The 19,693-nt window shown below is 40.5% G+C and overlaps 1 protein-coding gene across 1 annotated transcript in view; it reads left to right on the top strand.

Moving 5' to 3' along the window:
• The window catches only part of LOC117398527 (zinc finger protein ubi-d4), a 33,638-nt gene extending 17,127 nt beyond the window's left edge, over window positions 1-16,511 (top strand). Inside the window, exons 7-11 of the mRNA XM_059012002.1 lie at window positions 5,549-5,686; window positions 6,653-6,781; window positions 7,900-8,012; window positions 8,475-8,556; window positions 9,151-16,511. Coding sequence (XP_058867985.1) covers window positions 5,549-5,686; window positions 6,653-6,781; window positions 7,900-8,012; window positions 8,475-8,556; window positions 9,151-9,230 — 542 coding nt within the window. The 3' untranslated portion in view covers window positions 9,231-16,511. The remainder of the gene's footprint in view (window positions 1-5,548; window positions 5,687-6,652; window positions 6,782-7,899; window positions 8,013-8,474; window positions 8,557-9,150) is intronic.
• Window positions 16,512-19,693: the final 3,182 nt, after the last annotated feature.

Below are 19,693 nucleotides of genomic sequence, written 5' to 3'. Positions count from 1 at the left end.
CAGCTCGACCATTGGAGTGACGTACAGCACAGGACGCGGTAAACAACTATAGCTTTGATATGTAAAATACATGCAAAGAGAAAATGGATTTCAAACCTTGATTAGCACAGCTTTTTAGGGCTGTTATGAACTGAAAGTTGTTTTTGGAATACCAACCTAACAATTTACGAATAAAAATTTAGAAATATCAATGATCTTTCAACAATATTGAACGTGAAAGAGACATCCGGTCGAAATGTTCACCATGGATTCACTAAGTTTCTTTTAGCATTTCCAACTCTAAACTCTCAATCGTGGTAATAGTAATGAATGCATTAATTATAACAAGATATTCTGCAGCATTACTGTGTACTGTTCCGGGTACATAGTTTTCTATAGTCCTGTCTCTCTTGTTAATTGATGTGCTGTAATGAGTATAGGTTTTAATTGTGGTGACCTGCTGACCCATTAGGAGATGGTGCGTCATTTGAAACTTCCTTAAAATACTTTTACCTTTTTATTGACATTTCTCACTGTTTTCAATGCTTTCATTGTAATGAGCTGCTCAATAATGACATTTTCAATTGTTGAGTAGAAATTATCCCAGTAATGCAGTTTATAATTGCAACTTACTCCCTCGTTAGTAGTTCTTCCTTTCACACTTTTTAAAATGACGCCACACCACTGTTCTCTCCCCAGTCTAATTACACGAGCCTTCAGTATCATTCTAATAGAATCTATTTTGGATTTGGAAATGATGTGAAATATCAACAGGACTAAAAAGCTGTATTTCTGTTAAAACATGAATTCATAAGGGAGAAAGGGAAGATTTCCACAAACTTATGCTTATGTGATAACTTTCAATTCTTTATTTCTGACCAGCTGAAAAAGAACTGGGGTGTTTTCAGTTGATTTTATTGAATCTATATATATAAAAAACAAAACCCCCAAGGTTCTGAAAATCAAACCTACAATAAAATAGTCTTAGTAATGCTGTGTTTCTACATGCCTCTGGGACTGACTGAAAGAAGTCAGACTTGTTCATTTCCATCAGCAGCAGATCCATTTCAATTGGGACTCTGCCTGCCTGCCTGCCTGCCTGTCTGTCTGTCTGTCTGTCAGCCCCAGTTAGGATTGCAGGCTGGCAGAACTCCGTCTCTCCACACTGACCTGACGTGCGACGCTAGAGAGAGGCAGGTTTTAAATCTCTGACTATAGAAAAAGAAATAGGCTGTGATTATATTATACTGTCCGGGGAATAGTGGAAGTTGGATTCATGGTGCAGATGGAAACGTGGCATTAGTACCAAATTAAATTAAAGTTTATATTATCAATTTAAATGTTGCCAGCATTGAGAACCACCATAGATTAGATAAAGCGAAGTGTTGAAAGTTATCACATTAAACAGACTTCACAAGCTGTTGCACAATTAAAACAAATACTCTGAAAGGTGAGTGGTTTATTACTGTGTTATCAGCACTAAGCAATGACCACCAAAAAATTTGAATTCTATAACATGTACATCTTAACTACATGGCTGGCATTGCTTTTGTATTGAATGGCGTAGCAGCTGTCTTAGTTTTGAATAAGGAATACAGAATAGCGAGTTCTTAGCTCTCTTTTTTCTTTCTTAAACCTTCTCCTAGAGACATTCTTAACAGCAGCTAAATATTCTTTGAGTCCCTCTCTTTCTCTCTTCTCTCTCCCTCCCTCTCTCTTTTCTCTGTTTCAGACAGTTACAAACAAAAGCATATTCCCAAACCTTCCGAACGAGGTATCTCATCTGTTTGATCATTCTGCCTTTGTCTGTCGATAGCCTGTGACTACTTTTAAATGCAATATTTGATTTTTTTTTTTTACTTCAATTACAATTAAAGGACTTCAAACAAAAAATTGTATTAGGCGAATCTTACCGTGAAATGTCTAGCTGATGGCGAAGTTTGACTCATTTCACAACAATGCTTGCATCAGATTTTAGCAACATCTAGAGAACAGCTGATCCCATCGTGATGAGTCATTGGGAATATTGGAGTGTGGGGCAGTATGGATGCACCAGTCAGTTTAGTTCTCACACCAGTTAGCAGTGTTACACTGCCTGGCCACTTCATTAGGACCTGTGTGTCTACCTGATGCATACAGCACTGTCATGGTGTTCCTAGTAAAGAGGCCATGTAGTAGTTTTGCAGTCACAGATGTACGAATAAGAATGTTGAAATTTCAAGTTTTATTTTTTTACTTCTGAGCAGTGAACAGGCAAACAGAAGGATATTTTTATTTCAGGGACTATTCTGTTGAAACGTGTTGAACACCTGGAAAACAGGAATAAAATATATTTCTGTTTTAACATCATCTTCTGGTAAGATGAACAGTGTGGGTTGTGCTGCATTTCAAAATAAGACTTACTATATTGATTTGCTTGAAGTCCTTTTAATGGAATTGCTCATTCTAACGAATGGGAAAGCTTTGCTTAGCTTTAACACTGAACCCTGTGTTGCTTTTACTGTTTCCTCCATAGGTGAGAGACTGTGTAGCAGGACTCCCCCCTGATTTGATCTCAGTGCTCAATCACACAGTGCATTGAGAGGCTGTGTGTAGCAGGACTCCCCCGATTCTCAGTGCTCAATCACACAGTGCAGTGAGAGGCTGTGTGTAGCAGGACTCCCCTGATTGATCTCAGTGTGCAATCACACAGTGCAGTGAGATGCTGTGTGTAGCAGGGCTCCCCTGATTGATCTCAGTGTGCAATCACACAGTGCAGTGAGAGGCTGTGTGTAGCAGGGCTCCCCTGATTCTCAGTGCTCAATCACACAGTGCAGTGAGAGGCTGTGTGTAGCAGGGCTCCCCTGATTCTCAGTGCTCAATCACACAGTGCAGTGAGAGGCTGTGTGTAGCAGAGCTCCCCTGATTCTCAGTGCTCAATCACACAGTGCAGTGAGAGGCTGTGTGTAGCAGGACTCCCCTGATTGATCTCAGTGTGCAATCACACAGTGCAGTGAGAGGCTGTGTGTAGCAGGGCTCCCCTGATTCTCAGTGCTCAATCACACAGTGCAGTGAGAGGCTGTGTGTAGCAGGACTCCCCTGATTGATCTCAGTGCTCAATCACACAGTGCAGTGGGAGACTGTGTAACAGGGCTCCCCTGATTGATCTCAGCTTTGTCTCGTTCTGTGTTCGTGAGATGGTGGCAGGACCGCTGATTTTGTACAGATCATTTCATTTTCATCGTGCAGATTAAAGGTGTACCAGCTTTCCTGTCATGTATTGCTTTTCACACTTGCTTCTCTCCCATTGTGTGAATTTAAAGGTGTAACTCAGGGTTTTCTAAACACATTTTCTTGGCTGATATCCACAGTGACAGGGAAATAAGAGGTGACCGAATGCATGTAGCACGGTAGAGTTTTACACACCCGCTTATCCAATACTTATAAAACACGATATTCAGAGTATCAGGATCTGGTGCTATAAAGAGATCCCCGTCTGTCTTTATATATGTAAATTGCACTTACATTTAACACTGTTTAATCCAAATGTGGTAAAACTCAGTTAGCTGGAATGTATGTTTTTGCATGTTTGCATATAAATGTAACAGGTACATCTGCTTTTCATTCTGGTAGCTGTAGTTTTGTATTTATAACTGATGTACGTTACCATCGTCTAAATGAAGCCCCGTTATACAGTCAAACCTGCTCAATGTCACTCCAGTTAATATCATCCTCCTCCTCCTCCTCCTTATTATCACTGAATGCCACAATATAATAAGGACAAGCTCCTGATCATATCACTTTGGTTATCGCACTCCGGCCAATGTCACTCGCATGTAAAAGTCATACACTTGATTTCCACACTTAGGGAATTAAAAGCATAAGATTAGAAGGTTTCCATGTGAGTGAGTAGCTGTTCAGGAAACATTCTAAATAGAAATTCTAGCATACAGAACACTGCAGTGGTAACAGCTTTGAGTTTTTATTACACAGTGCTGTTAACATACATTATAAATCAGGTCCCCATTGAAAACTATTGGCAGCAACTACACTTACTGTATCGCTGAGAGTGTAGATCTCACAGTCAGAATGTCAATGACAGCATTTGAGACACTTAAACTACAGCAGGTTCTATATGAACAGATTGTACATTTTATTGTCAGCGGTTATTTAGAATGACTTGTATGTTTAGTGGCTCCCTCTAATGAAGTTGAGAGTGTGTACTTTCTCATGCCCTCTTTGTATGAAATACACTCCACTTGATTAGAGGTAGCCACTGAACATTGATAAACACAGTATAGTACACTATGTATTGAAAATAAATTCTGTTAATGAACACTATTGTAATCCATTCGATACCTAGTACTGTATTTAAGCACTACAGCATATTTCATCCTTTTTAATGCTTATTTAGACCATTTAGATCCTTCATAAAAGGTGTAGTGATATCAAACGGTTTTGACTGTACTTCCTCTTCCTGTTCACTTCCTTCCTGTGTTACAGGTTAACAGATCTCCACAATTCAACAGCACTCAGTCGGCTACTATTGTAACAAAGAAACGTTTTTTTAAACCCTTGGTTATTACACGTTTAACCCTGGAAATGTCCATTTCCGAATCCTGCCATGTGTTTCCCAGCTCAGGAACACTGCCCTGCACGGCTCCTTTCTCAAGTATCTTCAATCAGCATTTTCTTCCACTAGCGTAACAAACACCCTTGAATTTCAAGGGAAGAATGACTAAGTCAGGGTTTGTAACTGGCACTGTCCTAGAGAAAGGGTTTCAAAACTCCCCTTAGGTATATTATTGACATGACAGGAGTTTGAACAATCAGGCCCCTGCTCAATCGAATTCTCAAAAAACAGTTCTTCAGTCCCCTCTGTTTCTCCCTGTTTGTCCTACCTCGTAAAAATAAATCATTTAAATTTGTTTAAAGGGATTCAGATAATAAAATGATCCCATAAATCTGACCTGCTGTCCACCTGCATTAGCTATTTAGGTCTCACGTGTGCATTTTTTAAAGAAGCCAACCTGTTTTTTTATTTATTTATTTATTTATTTTTTAAAATGGAGAAATCTGGTACTGCAGTTTGCATGCCCTACTTCCCGGTGTTGTGTGTGCATTTCCTCGCTTACGTCTGCTGTGTTAAAGCATGGCACTGGCTCCATGTTAAGGGAAGCAGCTGGTTTGGTTAGTGACAGGAAATGAGATGTTGAAGTGCAACACTAACTGAAAGCAAACAGATTTCTTTAACTTGGTCTAGTACCACATACTGAGTTTTTAAAATAAGCACCTGTTTCCAACCAGCTGCTCCTGTAATGACTGGCATGTAGCCCTGTGACATGGGTCACCCACTTATCTTGTTGAGACAGAATCACTGGGATCCTTGAAGACCCGACTAGACAAAGCTTGAGATCAATCAGGTGCTATGAACCGCGCATTGATGGGCCGAATTGCCTCCTCTTGTTCATACATTCTGTAGAGATCTGTACTGCGAGAGAACAGCATGTGAGGTTGATGGTATTTGATTGGCTGGGATATTTGGAGTTGACTGTCCATGTTGTGTGTGACGTCTTGTTTTGCTCGCCAGTCTGTGGGAAACGCTACAAGAACCGTCCTGGGCTGAGCTATCACTACGCACACTCCCACCTGGCAGACGAGGAGGGGGAGGATCGAGAGGATTTGGAGCCACGCACCCCCATCCGCCCCAGATCCGAGGAGCAGAAATGTGAGTCCAGCATGTGCTCACTGTGCAAGAGCACCATTAGAAATACGCACAGTAGAGTCTCGCTAATGCAAACTGACTAGAATACAAACCATTTCATGTGGCATTCACTGCCATCTCTTCGGATATTTAATGTTGTAATAATAACCAAAACCAAGTAGCAATTAATAGGGTTGTAACAATACACTGATCTCATGATACAATACATGTCGTGATATGCAAGTTGTGATATGATATTTATCACGATACATGGGATGACCTCGATTGGCATAAGATCAAATGGTCATTTAATGATAGATCATTTTGTTAAAAGAACAATTTAATGAGATAGGGAGAGGATGTATTCAAGAACCACTTGATGAAATACTGTGAGCTATGTTGTGCTTTTGGTCTTGTATTACAATATAAATGATACAGACCTCTATTAAGATGATATATCATGGAAAGAAAGGATCACAACTCATCTATACATGATGAATCATTACACCCCTAGCAATTTATGACGTGTGCATTTATAAATAAATAAATGTCAAATTTACACACCATGAGATTTCAAACCATTATATCTTCTGATCTGAGATGCTGAGAATGTATCTTGTGTAACTTCCCACCCTTCATGTCCATAGTGATCCATCATAATTAGCATAAGCAATATTATTCCTGGCTGCCTTTTCTTCAGCTGGGAAAATGGTTTTGGTTCTTTGCTTGTATTTTATACTTCAGTTTGGACTGTGCAGATTTTCAGACAACACTATTGAAAGAGAATATGCTGCTTCCTGTGCTGTAGGGCAATTTCACTGTCAGACCCTGAAACGGTTTGTTTTAATGTTCAGCTTTGTACAGGAAAAACCTGTTTAGCCTGGATTATTAACGGGAGTCTAAAGAACAAAAACCTAACAAATTAATTCCTTGTGTAAAGTGATGTGGTTTGTAAACGGTGTACCTGTCCCCTCTGATTTCTGCTCGCAGCTAAAAAAGGGCCAGACGGCTTGGCGCTGCCCAACAACTACTGCGACTTCTGTCTGGGAGACTCCAAAGTGAACCACAAGACGGGCCAGGCTGAGGGGCTGGTGTCCTGCTCAGACTGCGGCCGCTCAGGTGCAGACCATCCCCTCCCCCCCCCTGCTGTCCGCAGCACACTCACTGCTCTTGCTTGGCAGTTTATCTTTTCTTTTTTTTTTAACTGCCCTCAACTTTTATGATATAATCACTTTTATTGCAGTTGCCCAAATATTGTGTTTGTATTTATTTATTTATTTATTTATTTATTTTTGTTTGTTTGTTTGTTCACCTGAGTAATTCTACCACGTTTCCTAACTATGCTATAATTTGTCATGCACACACAGCTGTGGGCAAACATTTTGCATCACCTAGAATTTTAGGATTGAGACACAAAAAAACAACTATATGAACATAATTGAGATCTTTTATTTATCATGTAATCAAAGAAGCTATAAAATGATATCGCAAAAGCCTACCGGATGCCTTAATAGTAGTACAGTATTTCATGTTAATTTCTAAATGTAATTTTTTTTTTTTTTAAGATTTGTCAGTTTTTCATTCAGTATAAGGAAAACTATAATGTGGTATATAGTTCAATATTCAGCAAGTTTCATTCAACATTAAAACACAATTTGTAAATTCTGTAATTCTGAAAAACCTTTGGACAGTCTGGGCAGGGTAACTTCTCGTCCCCTACAGAGTTTAAAAAAGTTGTGACCGAAGGGGATATCATATTTTTGTGTTTTTTGATTATGAATTCAGGAGCTGTACTTTCAGTTCCATTCATATATGTAATATAGGCTGGATCAAAGTGTCTTTATATTATGTTAGCGCCATCTAGTGCACAGCAGTGTATTTGCAGTAAAATAAAAAGAAACTTGATCCAAAGTAGCTGACCACTAGATGGCGCTGGCTCTTACTAATATAAAGACACGTTAAACGTGTGTGTGGCAGGCAACGAGAAGAAGAAAACACCTCAACAGACTGCTCAAAAGCTTGAGTTACTGCAGTAAAAAAAAACAAGATAAGGGGCGTAAGAAAATAGGAATGCAATTTGCAGCTCCTTTAGTTTGAAGTATCTTTAGTTTGAAATTGTTAATGAAACTGAACAGCTTAAACAGGAAATAAAATGTAATCCTGTACCCAGTTTGGTTAGGTTTCCAGCTCAGTTTGTGCGTGTGTTTGCCCAACATCTCTCCCCCGTCTCTCTGCAGGACACCCCTCCTGTCTCCAGTTCACTCCGGTCATGATGGCTGCAGTGAAAACCTATCGCTGGCAGTGCATCGAGTGCAAGTGCTGTAACATCTGCGGCACCTCGGAGAACGATGTGAGTTCACTAGAGTCTCTCCCTCAATCCTTTAACACAAGGCCCTAGAGAGCCCGTCATCTAATTCTGTTAGAACTTGCCAATGACCTTCTTAACACAAGCTGTGGAGAATGTCAGTGTGCGTCACCCTGTGGATCATTTCTTACCCTCACATTACGTTTCCTGCAGTGCTTGGGATTAGGGGTGCAACGATGCACCAATGTCACGATATAATACGTGTCGCGATATGCAGGTCACAATACATGTGATGGTCCTGATGGGCCACCTATAAAATAGCACCTATTCTTCATTCAAGGACCACTTGGTAACTCCAGTGAGTTATGTATTGCTTTTGGTCTTGAATCACAATTCAAACGATACATACCTCTATTACGATATATTTTGTAAAGAAGGAGACATCAATCCCTGATGAATCGTTACCCCCCAGGGATGTGAGTGCCTGACCTGGTCTTCCTGTTTCAGGACAAGCTGCTGTTTTGTGATGACTGTGATCGTGGATACCACATGTACTGTCTACAGCCGGCCATGTCGGAACCCCCTGAAGGTGAGTTTCTTTATTTGACTGATCGTGGAGACTGTGTACTGTCGTAAGTCTTTTCCAAGTACACCTGTGGTCTCATCATCAGAAAGTCACAGCTCTCTATAATTGAGGGCTCATCAGGATAGCTCTTTTGATTTGGTCTGTTCTTGCAAATGTTTGCAGTCCATGGTCCCAAATGGTCTCCGTTTCCAGCCCTATTCTCTACTGTTCACTCAAAACGTGCTTTAAAAGGATGTGAATCCCAATTACTTTAGCAAATACAGATTCACTTAAAGAAAGTTGATTTGATATCAAACAAATGAAACAAGACTAATTGCATATATATATGAGTGGTTCTAATCGATTTAGGTTCTATTATGTGATATTGATTCACACTAATTCATATATGGTGTTATCATCATTGATTGGTACTAACTGTGTAGACCAAAATACATCGCTTGGTGTTCTGCAGTTAACAGGTTTCTGTCTGCTTCAGTTAATCCAAGTCTTGAAATCTGTTCAAGGGAATTACATGGGAAATGAGTCCCTGAAAAAAAAAGGCTGGTGGTCTTGTATGCTTTATATTAATTTATTGTTTTATTTTTGTTTTTTTATTAGGAAGTTGGAGTTGTCATCTATGTCTGGATTTATTGAAAGACAAAGCCTCCATATACCAGAACCCTGATGGCACTCCATGAGACACAGACCCCTCACAACCCCCTCCCTCCCACGAGACAGACCCCGCCCTACAGGAGATACATTGACCCCTCACAACCCCCTCCCTCCCTCTGCTCCCACGAGACAGACCCCGCCCTACAGGATATACATGGACCCCTCACAACCCCGTCCCTCCCTCCCTCCCTCGAGACAGACCCCGCCCTACAGGAGATACATGGACCCCTCACAACCCCCTCCCTCCCTCCCTCCCACGAGACAGACCCCGCCCTGCAGGATATACATGGACCCCTCACAACCCCGTCCCTCCCTCCCTCCCACGAGACAGACCCCGCCCTACAGGAGATACATGGACCCCTCACAACCCCCGCCCTACAGAAGATACATGGACCCCTCACAACCCCGTCTCTCCCTCCCTCCCTCCCACGAGACTGACCCCACCCTACAGGAGATACATGGACCCCTCGCAACTCTCTCCCTCCCTCCCTCCCTTGAGACAGACCCCGCCCTACAGGAGATACATGGACCCCTCACAACCCCCTCCCTCCCTCCCTCCCACGAGACAGACCGCGCCCCCTACAGGAGATACATCCACATCTGGAATCTGGCTTCCTATCGGACTGCGTCGCCTTAATCCACTTGGGACGCACCACAGCTCCCCATAAAAACTGTCCGAGATGCAGAGTGAATCATGGTGTAGCCGCTTGAAGAGTATACCCAATACACAGAGGGAGACAGGTCCATATACTGTAGCATTGAAATGAATTTAGAAATTACTGTAGTGTACATTTCGAAATGAATTTAGAAATAGTAAAAGAAACATAATAAATTCAAGGACGAACCTTTCGACCGCAAGTCTTTTTTTAAATGTCTTCAGAAGACACTGAGAGAGACTTCTAGTCCAAATGTCTGTCAGTGAATTTATTGCATTTCTTTTAGTATTTCTAAATTCAGCACTATTGAATGTTTAATGGTTATGAACGATTCCAAAATGAGATACGGTAAAACTATAATTACAGTTGTAGTCAAAAGTTTACATACCTGAATGGAAATGTTATAATTTCTACAAATTTCTCAAACAAATAGTTGTAGGAAAAATCTTTTGTAGCAAAAGTTTTGCTTTTGTGTATGAGGAAAAAAAGTTACAAGAAATAATGTCTACAATTTTTTTGCAAACTCAAAATGCTAATTCAAAAGTATTCATACCCTGACAAGGAAAATGAAATGAATAGCTAGCTGAGGCACCTTTAGCAATAAGAACCTCTTTTAAACGATTAGGATATTTGTCAGTGAGCTTTTGGCATGATTCTTTAGTGACACTTTTTTTGTGACCATTCTTCAACACAAAATTGTTCCATTTCATTCAAATTCCAAGGACCTCTCTTGTGCACAGCCTTCTTCAACTCATACCAAAGATTCTCTATCGGATTTAAATCTGGACTTTGACTAGGCCATTCCAGAACCTTGATTTGATTCTTCTTTAACCATTCTGAAGTAGATTTTGATGTGAGCTTTGTTGTTGTGTTGGAACGTCCAGTTGCGCTTTAAACCAAGTTTTATAGCGGAGGGTTTCAGATGATTGTCCAATATCTTTTGGTATGCTATGGAATCCATTTTACAGTGTAATGGAACAAAATTTACTGTGCCATTAGAGGAAAAACAGCCCCACAGAAGGGTATTACCACTTCCATGCTTGACAGTATGTTGTTCTTTTCTTTGTACGCCTCACCAGACTTTCTCCAAACGTAACGACTATCAGTGTGACCAAATTTTTGTTTTTGTTTCATCACTTCACAAAACCTGACCAGAACTCATATCCATCGTTCAAATTCTGTTTTGCAAACTTTAAGCGATTGTCCTTGTGACATTTTCCTAAGAGTGGCTTTTTCCTTGGCCTGCGACCATTGAGACATTCACCATGCAATACTCGACCTATGGTTGAAATGGAAACCCAGTCCCACTTCCAGCCAAATCACTATGAATATCTTTGGCAGTCAATCTTGAATTGTTATTAACCTTCCTCACAATTCTTCCACTTGTTCTTGGTGAAAGAACCTTCTTTCTTCCAGACCAAGGGAGCATTGTGACAGTACCATGAGTCTTGTACTTCTTGATAATAGAAACAAATAGTTGAAATTGGGATACTCAGATGCTTGGAAATCTTCTTGTATCCTTCTCCAGCTTTATGACCATAAATAATTTTCTGCCTAAGGTCTTCAGATAGCTCTTTACTTTTTCCCATATTTATTTATTTAGCAGGCGCCTTTATCCAAGGCGACTTACAGAGACTAGGGTGTGTGAACTATGCATCAGCTACGTCTCACCTGAAAGACGGAGCACAAGGAGGTGAAGTGACTTGCTCAGGGTCACACAATGAGTCAGTGGCTGAGGTGGGATTTGAACCAGGGACCTCTTGGTTACAAGACCTTTTCTTTAACCACTGGACCACACAGCCTCATTACCATGACTTCTTGGTAATGACAGCAATCATCCTATGCCTAACAGCATTTTCTAGGCTTTTCTAGAATTAGGTTCTGCATTATCATATTGAAATTTCTAGCACCTTGTAGACAATACTATCATAGCATCAAAGGGTATGAAAACTTTTGAATTAGCATTTTTGGAGTTTTGCAAAAAAAAAATTGCTGAAATAAATAATTGTAGACATCTATTACCTGTAACTTTTCCTCATCCACAAAAGCAAAACTTTTGCTACAAAAGATTTTTTCTAAAAATTCCTTGTTTGAGAAATTTCTAGAAATTATAAATTTCCATTGGGGTATGTAAACTTTTGACTACAACTGTGTATATATATCTTTCACTCAGCAGCACCGGATATGAAAAATATATTCGATGCTAGATTTCAACACTTGTATAATTAATCAAAATTGCAATTAGGGTATGCTGATATTGCCAAGATCATCAATTATCTAACTTTTTAAAACATTATTTTAGATACTCTGTAATAACTGAAACTTTAAACTTGTTCTTGCCTCTTATTAGCAACAGCCTTGCCAGGTTATTTTCACTTTGGCACACGGGCAATGAGTTTTTAATTTACTTTCAGCTGGTATTCGAGTACGAAGGCTGTTGGTTTCATACCTTCAATATGATCACATGTTCAGCCGATACTATAAAAGGTATCTTAAAAAAAAAAATTCTACGTATATGGGCGTTTTATCCAGTTTTACAGACAACTGGTATTCGTAAAAGATTAAAACAACTGAACTCTAAGGGACTGATGTGCTAATGAGGAAAGGGAATCCTTGGTATCACTTGATTTCAGCAGTCTTGTCTGGTCGGTCTTGCATTCTGCAGTTTGAAACAAACAAAAACAAACTGGAGAGAGATTCATAATGCTATCAATGAAATATGATATTCACGTGTAACCTCTTTGTAGATTGCGCTGCTAAACTTTTTTTTTTGTGCCGTGTTAGTGTTGCTAGAAATGAGTCCTCTGTGGAGAGCCCATGCTTCCCACTTGGCTAGGTCTGCTGTGTCTCAATGCACTGATCACAGCTGTTTGGCTGGGATGTTTGTGAATGCAATGGACAGTGCCCATTCACCAGCAACAATATAACCATCTATACTGTAAGAATGAGCATTCATAAAACACGTTCTATACATGCTAAGTCTATACTTCCAGTCATCATTCTGAAACAATCTTCTCGTATCAAGCAGGGCAGTGTTTTATACCTGTTTAAACTTGCTGCATCATCTCACAAGAGATCACAACAGAAGAGGCTGTGTCTGTTTTTAAAGAGATCGCACTGCTTTATTTTTGTAGAATTTGCTCTGTCTTATTTAACAATGTATTTTTAGGGAGGTCTCGTACATTAGGAAAGCCTTTTCAATGACGAGAGCCCGTGCAGCACTGTTTAGTGATGACTGAAGGATGAATGGATTGTTTTGTGAATCAGTAAACACTGAAGTGCAGGATTAGTGGTTGCTTACCTCTCTCTGATTGGAGGTCAGTTCCCTCATTGTTGTGCAGTGTTAGGGTTGAAAGCTAGGCGCTGTCAATGAATTAGCAAGGGCCTTATTGACTGGATCTTAATCATGTAGTTATGGGGTTTCTGCCCATGAAGGGCCAGTACTGAGCTGGTAACTTAATACTAGAGGAAGGAATTTCAGAAGCGCATCGAAGTACTTGGGCACAGTCCAAGGCTAAACTTGAGTTTTTGATTTGAACAGGCTGCAGTACAAACAACTACTCAACATGCCTAGTAATTGGCAAAGCAATAAAACAGTGGGGTTGTGAGGGGGAGTGAACTGTCGTGAATCATGATTGTGCAGATCCACCCTTCATGTGTGACGTGGTTGTGTCCAGTGCATTCTGGTAATTCAATCAGGTTCTGCTGAAGAGTTTGACTTTAGTGTTGGGACAAGTATTGGAATATTGGAACATGTTCGGTTTTTGCTCATATAATAGAATTTAAATAGACTGTAGAGGCAAAGAAAAGCAATGCATACATGTCCAAAACAAATAAGCCCCATTGCACTTTACAGAACAGTGTTTCTCTCTATTAATAGCTCATTTGATGGGGTGCTTGGTTTTTACTCCCAGGAGATTTTTATTTACTGTAATATTGTAAAAAAATCATCCTTTTTGGTTTACCAGCTAATTCCAAATTGAAGATTAACATTTAGAATTGTATATAAAAGACCAATGTTCATCCCAGCACTATAGGTTTGTTTCAAGTCAAGAGCATTCAGTGTATATAATGAAGGGATGTTAATAACGCAGCCGTGACCAGTGAGGTTTTCTTGCCCTGCAAGCTGATGATTCGATTGACTTCACAGCACACAAGCTGGAAAAGGTGCCTAGGAATAAAAAGTCTACTTTATGTATATGCGTGTTGCTCCCCAGTATTAATGTTTTCCGATCAAAATACAGTGCATCTCATTGCAAACCCCGTACAGAATGCCAGTACACGCCAGGTGAAGTGGTTGCAATTGTTTCATCCTTGTGTACATTTTTTTAATTTTTTTTTTAAAGGTGCTGTTTTTAAAGTCCACCTCCATGCCACCTGAATTGAATGTAGTGTTTAAAGGTGCCCCTGTTTGTTTTTGAAAGTATTTTATTTTATTTTTTTTCACAGAAGGAATGTGAGAGGATTGTTTTGATTTGCTTTCGTTCCTGAGCTGCAGGGCAAGCGTATTAAACCTGCTGGGGGTGTTTGATCCTCACATGTGGCTTATCTAGCTGATACAGAGTGCTGGCACAGAACAATCGTGGAACACAGTGACTCCATGAAATACTGCTTCCTTTAGGGGGGTGCTGTTAAAGTTAACTATATAAGAAAGACAACACAAAAAAGAAAAATATCTGAGCTTTGACTGTCCTTGCGGTTGTATGATCGCCTCCCTTTTCTGGAGGCAGTTGTTAAAAAGAACAAGTTTGCTGTGTGCACATTGGGTTTCAACAGTGCCCTCCAGTGGTCATTCTGTACGGCACGTTTGTGTTTCCCACGGCTTGTGCCAGCACTGAAATTCAGCACTCTGTCAGCTAGATAAGACAATTCAGTTGTGGTCATCCACCCAATCAGCCTAATCCCATATCTGTATAATGCAGAGGTTTCATTATCTAACCACTTGTACCACTACTGACAGTAGCAGCTTGAATATACTCCCTGAATAAAGCTGCATGACACGCAGGCTTCAAGGGCAGTGTGTTTTTCTGCAGCCAAAACTACATTTTCAAGCAGTCGGCTTGCACTTGGTATGCTTTGTTGGTCTGTGTTCATGGTTTGGTTACAAAAACAGTGCCGTGACATCCCAGTCCATACAAATGTATAAGAGCCTGCAAGAATATAAAATGTGCTTTCTACATTTCTGTAAAAGTTATACTTGCTGGAATCATTTTTCAAGTTGCTGAAAAATCTTTTTTTCACATCCGGTGCTTTTCCAATCCATTGTCTACAACTCGGAGGACTGTGGAGTCAGGAGATGCTGTTCCCATCCATTGTTTACAACTCGGAGGACTGTGGAGTCAGGAGATGCAGACACAAAGCTTCCCAATCTCAAACCAGAGAGAGTTCTACAGAAAAAGGATCTCAGTATGAGAGCAGCAGATTGCTAGCATGATCAGTGAGTGCTATTGTAGATTGCACTGACTCTGTGGGAGGTTATCATTATACTGCATTATGTTGATGTCATCCTAGCTGCTTTGACATGCTTTACATTGTTTCTATTCCCTGATGTCCTGGGCACAGCCACAAACCGGACTGGGGAATTCTTTTCTTTATTTTAAAATTCCTAATCTAAGAAGGTGCTGTTGCAATTTTTGGGCACTAGATGCCACTGTGTGTTACGGGGTACATGTCCGTCGCTCAGATTTTGGAAGTTGCTTTATCCTTTTCACAAAGTGAAGTTGGAAGAATGAAATCCCCCCTGTGAAACCTTTTCTTAAGAACCAGATTTGTACTTGATTTCAGCAGAATTGTGCCCTCTTCTAATCTGAGATATACTGGGAGGGCAACATTTTATTTTTTTTTTGGTCCTACATTATACAGGCACTGTCTGTAAAACCAGTTAGACACAATAACGGCCAGCATTCACGCACCACAAGATCTCCAGCCCTCATGCCTCTGCTTCTCTGCACACAGCATTGCACACAAACTCCTGATAAACCAAATGGCTCCGGATCGCTATTTTTCTGTTTTGATTAACCAGTTGTGTGCAACAGACAGTGACTATAAGTGAATGGGTTACAGTGGTACTGGCAATGACAAACTCCAACCCCCCTCCATTGGCTGACAGCTTGAGTCTCCGCCCATGGAAGGAATGTGAACATTCTGATTGGGTATGAAAGATTTTGGAGGGTGGGGTTTTTGTGTCTTTAGATCCTATTTTGAGAACCAGCTTCTGAAGTAATTTATTAACTCCAGACAACTCCATCGGTGGAAATGTTTTTATTTTAATGGGGTGGTTTGTTTAGGGAACTGATTATATTAGCTGGAAGGATTGGTTTAAAAAAAAAAAAAAAATCTATTCAGTACTGGGAAGTTGAGGTTTGGGAATGGGATATTTTTGTATCATTTAGTTTTTCTGTTTTAACTATAAGCAACTAACTTGTACTAAAACCTGCATATACCGCCATGTTATTATTTGTCTTGTTGTTTAGACCCAGTGGCCATTGTAATAGTTTTAATTTTCTGTTCATTGTATTTTTTTTTTTTTTATATATAATGTCTGCTAGGAGATGGCAACTCTTTTTTTTTCTAGGTATTGTATTTCTGTTCATCACAGGAGTTTTATGGTACTACAATGTTTCTTAAGGAAAATAAAATTTTTGACACAGACTTGGAGAGAATGATAATTATTGCGTCGCTTCTCGATCATTCTGAACTACCCATAGTATATCACCTTTGCTGTATCCTGTGTTGTCTATATTGCAATTCCTGCAACAATGCTGGTGCTCTGGTGGCTTGTTGAGGGAAAACCAGCATTGTTGCAGGAGGGAGCGTGATCTTGATACACTGAGATCCTAATAGGAGCATTTTGTTTTCTCCTGGCAAAAGCTCTTGAGCAAATGTTGAGGAATGTATTGCCTAGTTGATTTGTGAATAAGAGTTTCAAAAGAGCTTGCAACATGTTTAACTGTGATACAGAAAACACGGGACACAGCAGGGGTAACGTATCGTTTCGTGTAAGCACTGCAGGGTGTCCTGCAACACTTCCACTGGGTTAGGTGGGGAATGAGAAGTGAATGGATTTAAGCATTGGTTAGCACTCATTTAAATATGGGCAGGGATAATATCACTAAGGCTAATAAAAGGGAATTGATTTTAAAGTCTTGTTAAGCACCTTAAACTCTTTAAACCCCTAAAAACTCTTCTTAGCTGGTCTGTGTATAAAGGACAGTCCTGCCCAAAAGGAACAGCCCTAGATCCTGGTAAATGAGAAAAGCAAACAGCCAGCCAGTGCAAAGTGAGCGAGCAGGTCAGGTTTACTTCACACCTCCTGTCAACCAGTATCCGGGCTTGTTTCTTCTATGGTGGCGGTGCTCCATGCATGGCTTGTGTCTCAGACCCCAGTGAGCAATTCTCTTGGACCAGCTTACCTGAGGTAACATTAGGCAGCTCGAGATCGGTGGTAATCGAGGTCTGAAAGCACACACTCCCTGTCTCTGCACTCTCCATTGCAGAAACCCATTTGGAGGGTAAAATGAAGAACAAAAGAATATCCCTCCCAGTCATTGACGTCGGCGTCCATAGTAGCCTGTTGACAGGTCCTCCTGATTTGGTAAGCTGGTCGCGCCGGTGCGGCAACATTGAACTGGGCATTCGAATCACAGGGTGAGAAAACATACTTTCCACCTAAATTTGTTCCAGTATCTCGGCTAAGAATAATGTTCCTGGCGTCTCTCTGTCCCGTTTCAGATATGATGCGGTAAGCATTGGCTAAGAACAGGAAAGCAAGGACTAGTAAAACGCTGCGGCTCCAACAGAACCTTATTTTTTTTCGTAAGATTCTTATTTCTCAACAACATGACTAGGTCACCTATTCCATCCCCTCCCCACTCTCTGTGAAGAGTACAAACAGTGGCTGCTTGGGGAGAAGTGCTTCGTGGAAAAGTGCAGAGCAGTTTGAAAGCAGCTGCAGAAACTAAACTTAAACTTCCAAAAACAAAAATAAATAACATGGCCTTCAAGCCAGTAATCTGTGACACCAGCGTGATGTGGGAAATCCGAGAAAACCAGGCAGAGCTAAACCAAGTGTGTGTAAAGTGCTGCAAGATCCAGGACTTGCTTCAACAAGTAAGTATGCTCGAAATGGAGCTGCACGAAATGAGAGAGCAATAGGAGTTTGAGGAGCTGGCACACCTGAAATTCTTGGAAGTTTGCACCCCTAACAGACAGAAATACACCAGGGAGATAGAAGTCAAGTTCAGATAGGCAGAGAGAGGGGAAAAAAAAAGAAACACAGTCAAACACACCACCAGAAATCAAAACGTCAAACAAAATTGATCCACTTCAAAATTTAGATGATCAAAAGCAACATCAAGAGAACGAAAGGAACAGCATCCAGGACTCTGTAAACGGTGCTGTCCAGGAAGCAAAAAAAAGGGAGGTTATGATTGTCAGGGACTCCATATTGAGAAACACAGCAAGTTCAGTGTGCAGTCTGGACTAGAGGTCTTCACAGGTCCAAATTAATCAACCCGACCCGACCCGAAAAAACAGTGGAACGCTTTTCTTTTCCCCAGCTTAGTATATGCACTGACTAGATACAGTATTAAAACAGTGTGTTTTTTATCCAGTCAACCTGGAAATCTCGCTGAACTACAGACAGTGTTTATTCCATCATGAACCTACACAGAGCACTGTAAAATTAAATACATGTTTGTGTAAAAGACACAAAGATAAATACATTATCTGAAAATCAAATAAACTGAAGTACAATCTCGTAAATGCGTGATTCTATTACAAACTTTACATAAGAGCAAATGGAATTGAGATGCTAAAATTTGTGTTTTGTAAAACTTGTTTTCCTATTTTATCCACAATAACAATAAATGATTCCCACACTGCAGACTTGCATTTTTCTGTGAGCTTTTGTTCCTGGAATTTGTTTTTCTTTCACGTCCTTCATAAACAAATCCATTACTTAAGACTTTTAAGAATGATCTAAAAGTTACCCTTTTGATACGGGTCACATGTCTGCTACTGCGCTCTGCAAGCCGTGTCACGTGCTACTGGGGGAAACCAATCCACACAACAGGAATTATAAACAATGATTTTTAGTACCAAGGAGAGCCTCTTTAAAAATATTGGACAGTTTGTGTATTACTGAGTAAACAAAATCAGACCCGACCCGAGTGTTGCGTGACAATTTTGCACCCGAAAACCCGTTCGGTACGAGTCGGGTCCTCGGGTCCGGGTAGACCTGTGAAGACCTCTAGTCTGGAGCCCCTTACAACAACTGTGTGCTGCCTTCCAGGAGCTTTTGCCACACACATCACTCAGAACGTGGACAGGCTCCTTGAATGAACAGGAGACGACCCGGTAGTAGTCGTCCACATCGGTACAAACAACATTGGAAGAGACAGGCCAAGATCCCTGCAAAACAAATTCAGAGATCTAGGAAGGAAATTAAAAGACAAGACCTAAACTGGTATTTTCTGGGATACTGCTGGCACCTTGCAAAGGACCATAGACAACTGGAAATAAATAATCTAAATGCATAACTAAAATCGTGGAGCACACAGGAAGGCTTCACATTCCTTGAACATTGGACAACATTCTACAACAAGGACTATCTATATAGGCGGGACGGACTGCACTTAAATTAAAAGGGAACCAATCTACTGGGAGAAAGGATCCTCGAGGAGGTTCAGAAGCATTTAAACTAGAAAGGAAGGGGGGAGAAAACAACAAAAAAACAAGGGCAACAACTCAGTAAGACACCGCTAAACAAGATCATGCAACAGTCTCTTGACACGGGTTGTACCGAAAGACTGGAGAATTGCAGACGTAATACC

This window comes from Acipenser ruthenus, chromosome 43 (genome assembly GCF_902713425.1).
Source record: "Acipenser ruthenus chromosome 43, fAciRut3.2 maternal haplotype, whole genome shotgun sequence".
NCBI classification, from domain to species: Eukaryota; Metazoa; Chordata; class Actinopteri; order Acipenseriformes; family Acipenseridae; genus Acipenser; species Acipenser ruthenus.
The sequence above is the reverse complement of the archived record's forward strand: the minus strand, read 5'-3'. Positions and strand labels throughout refer to the sequence as shown.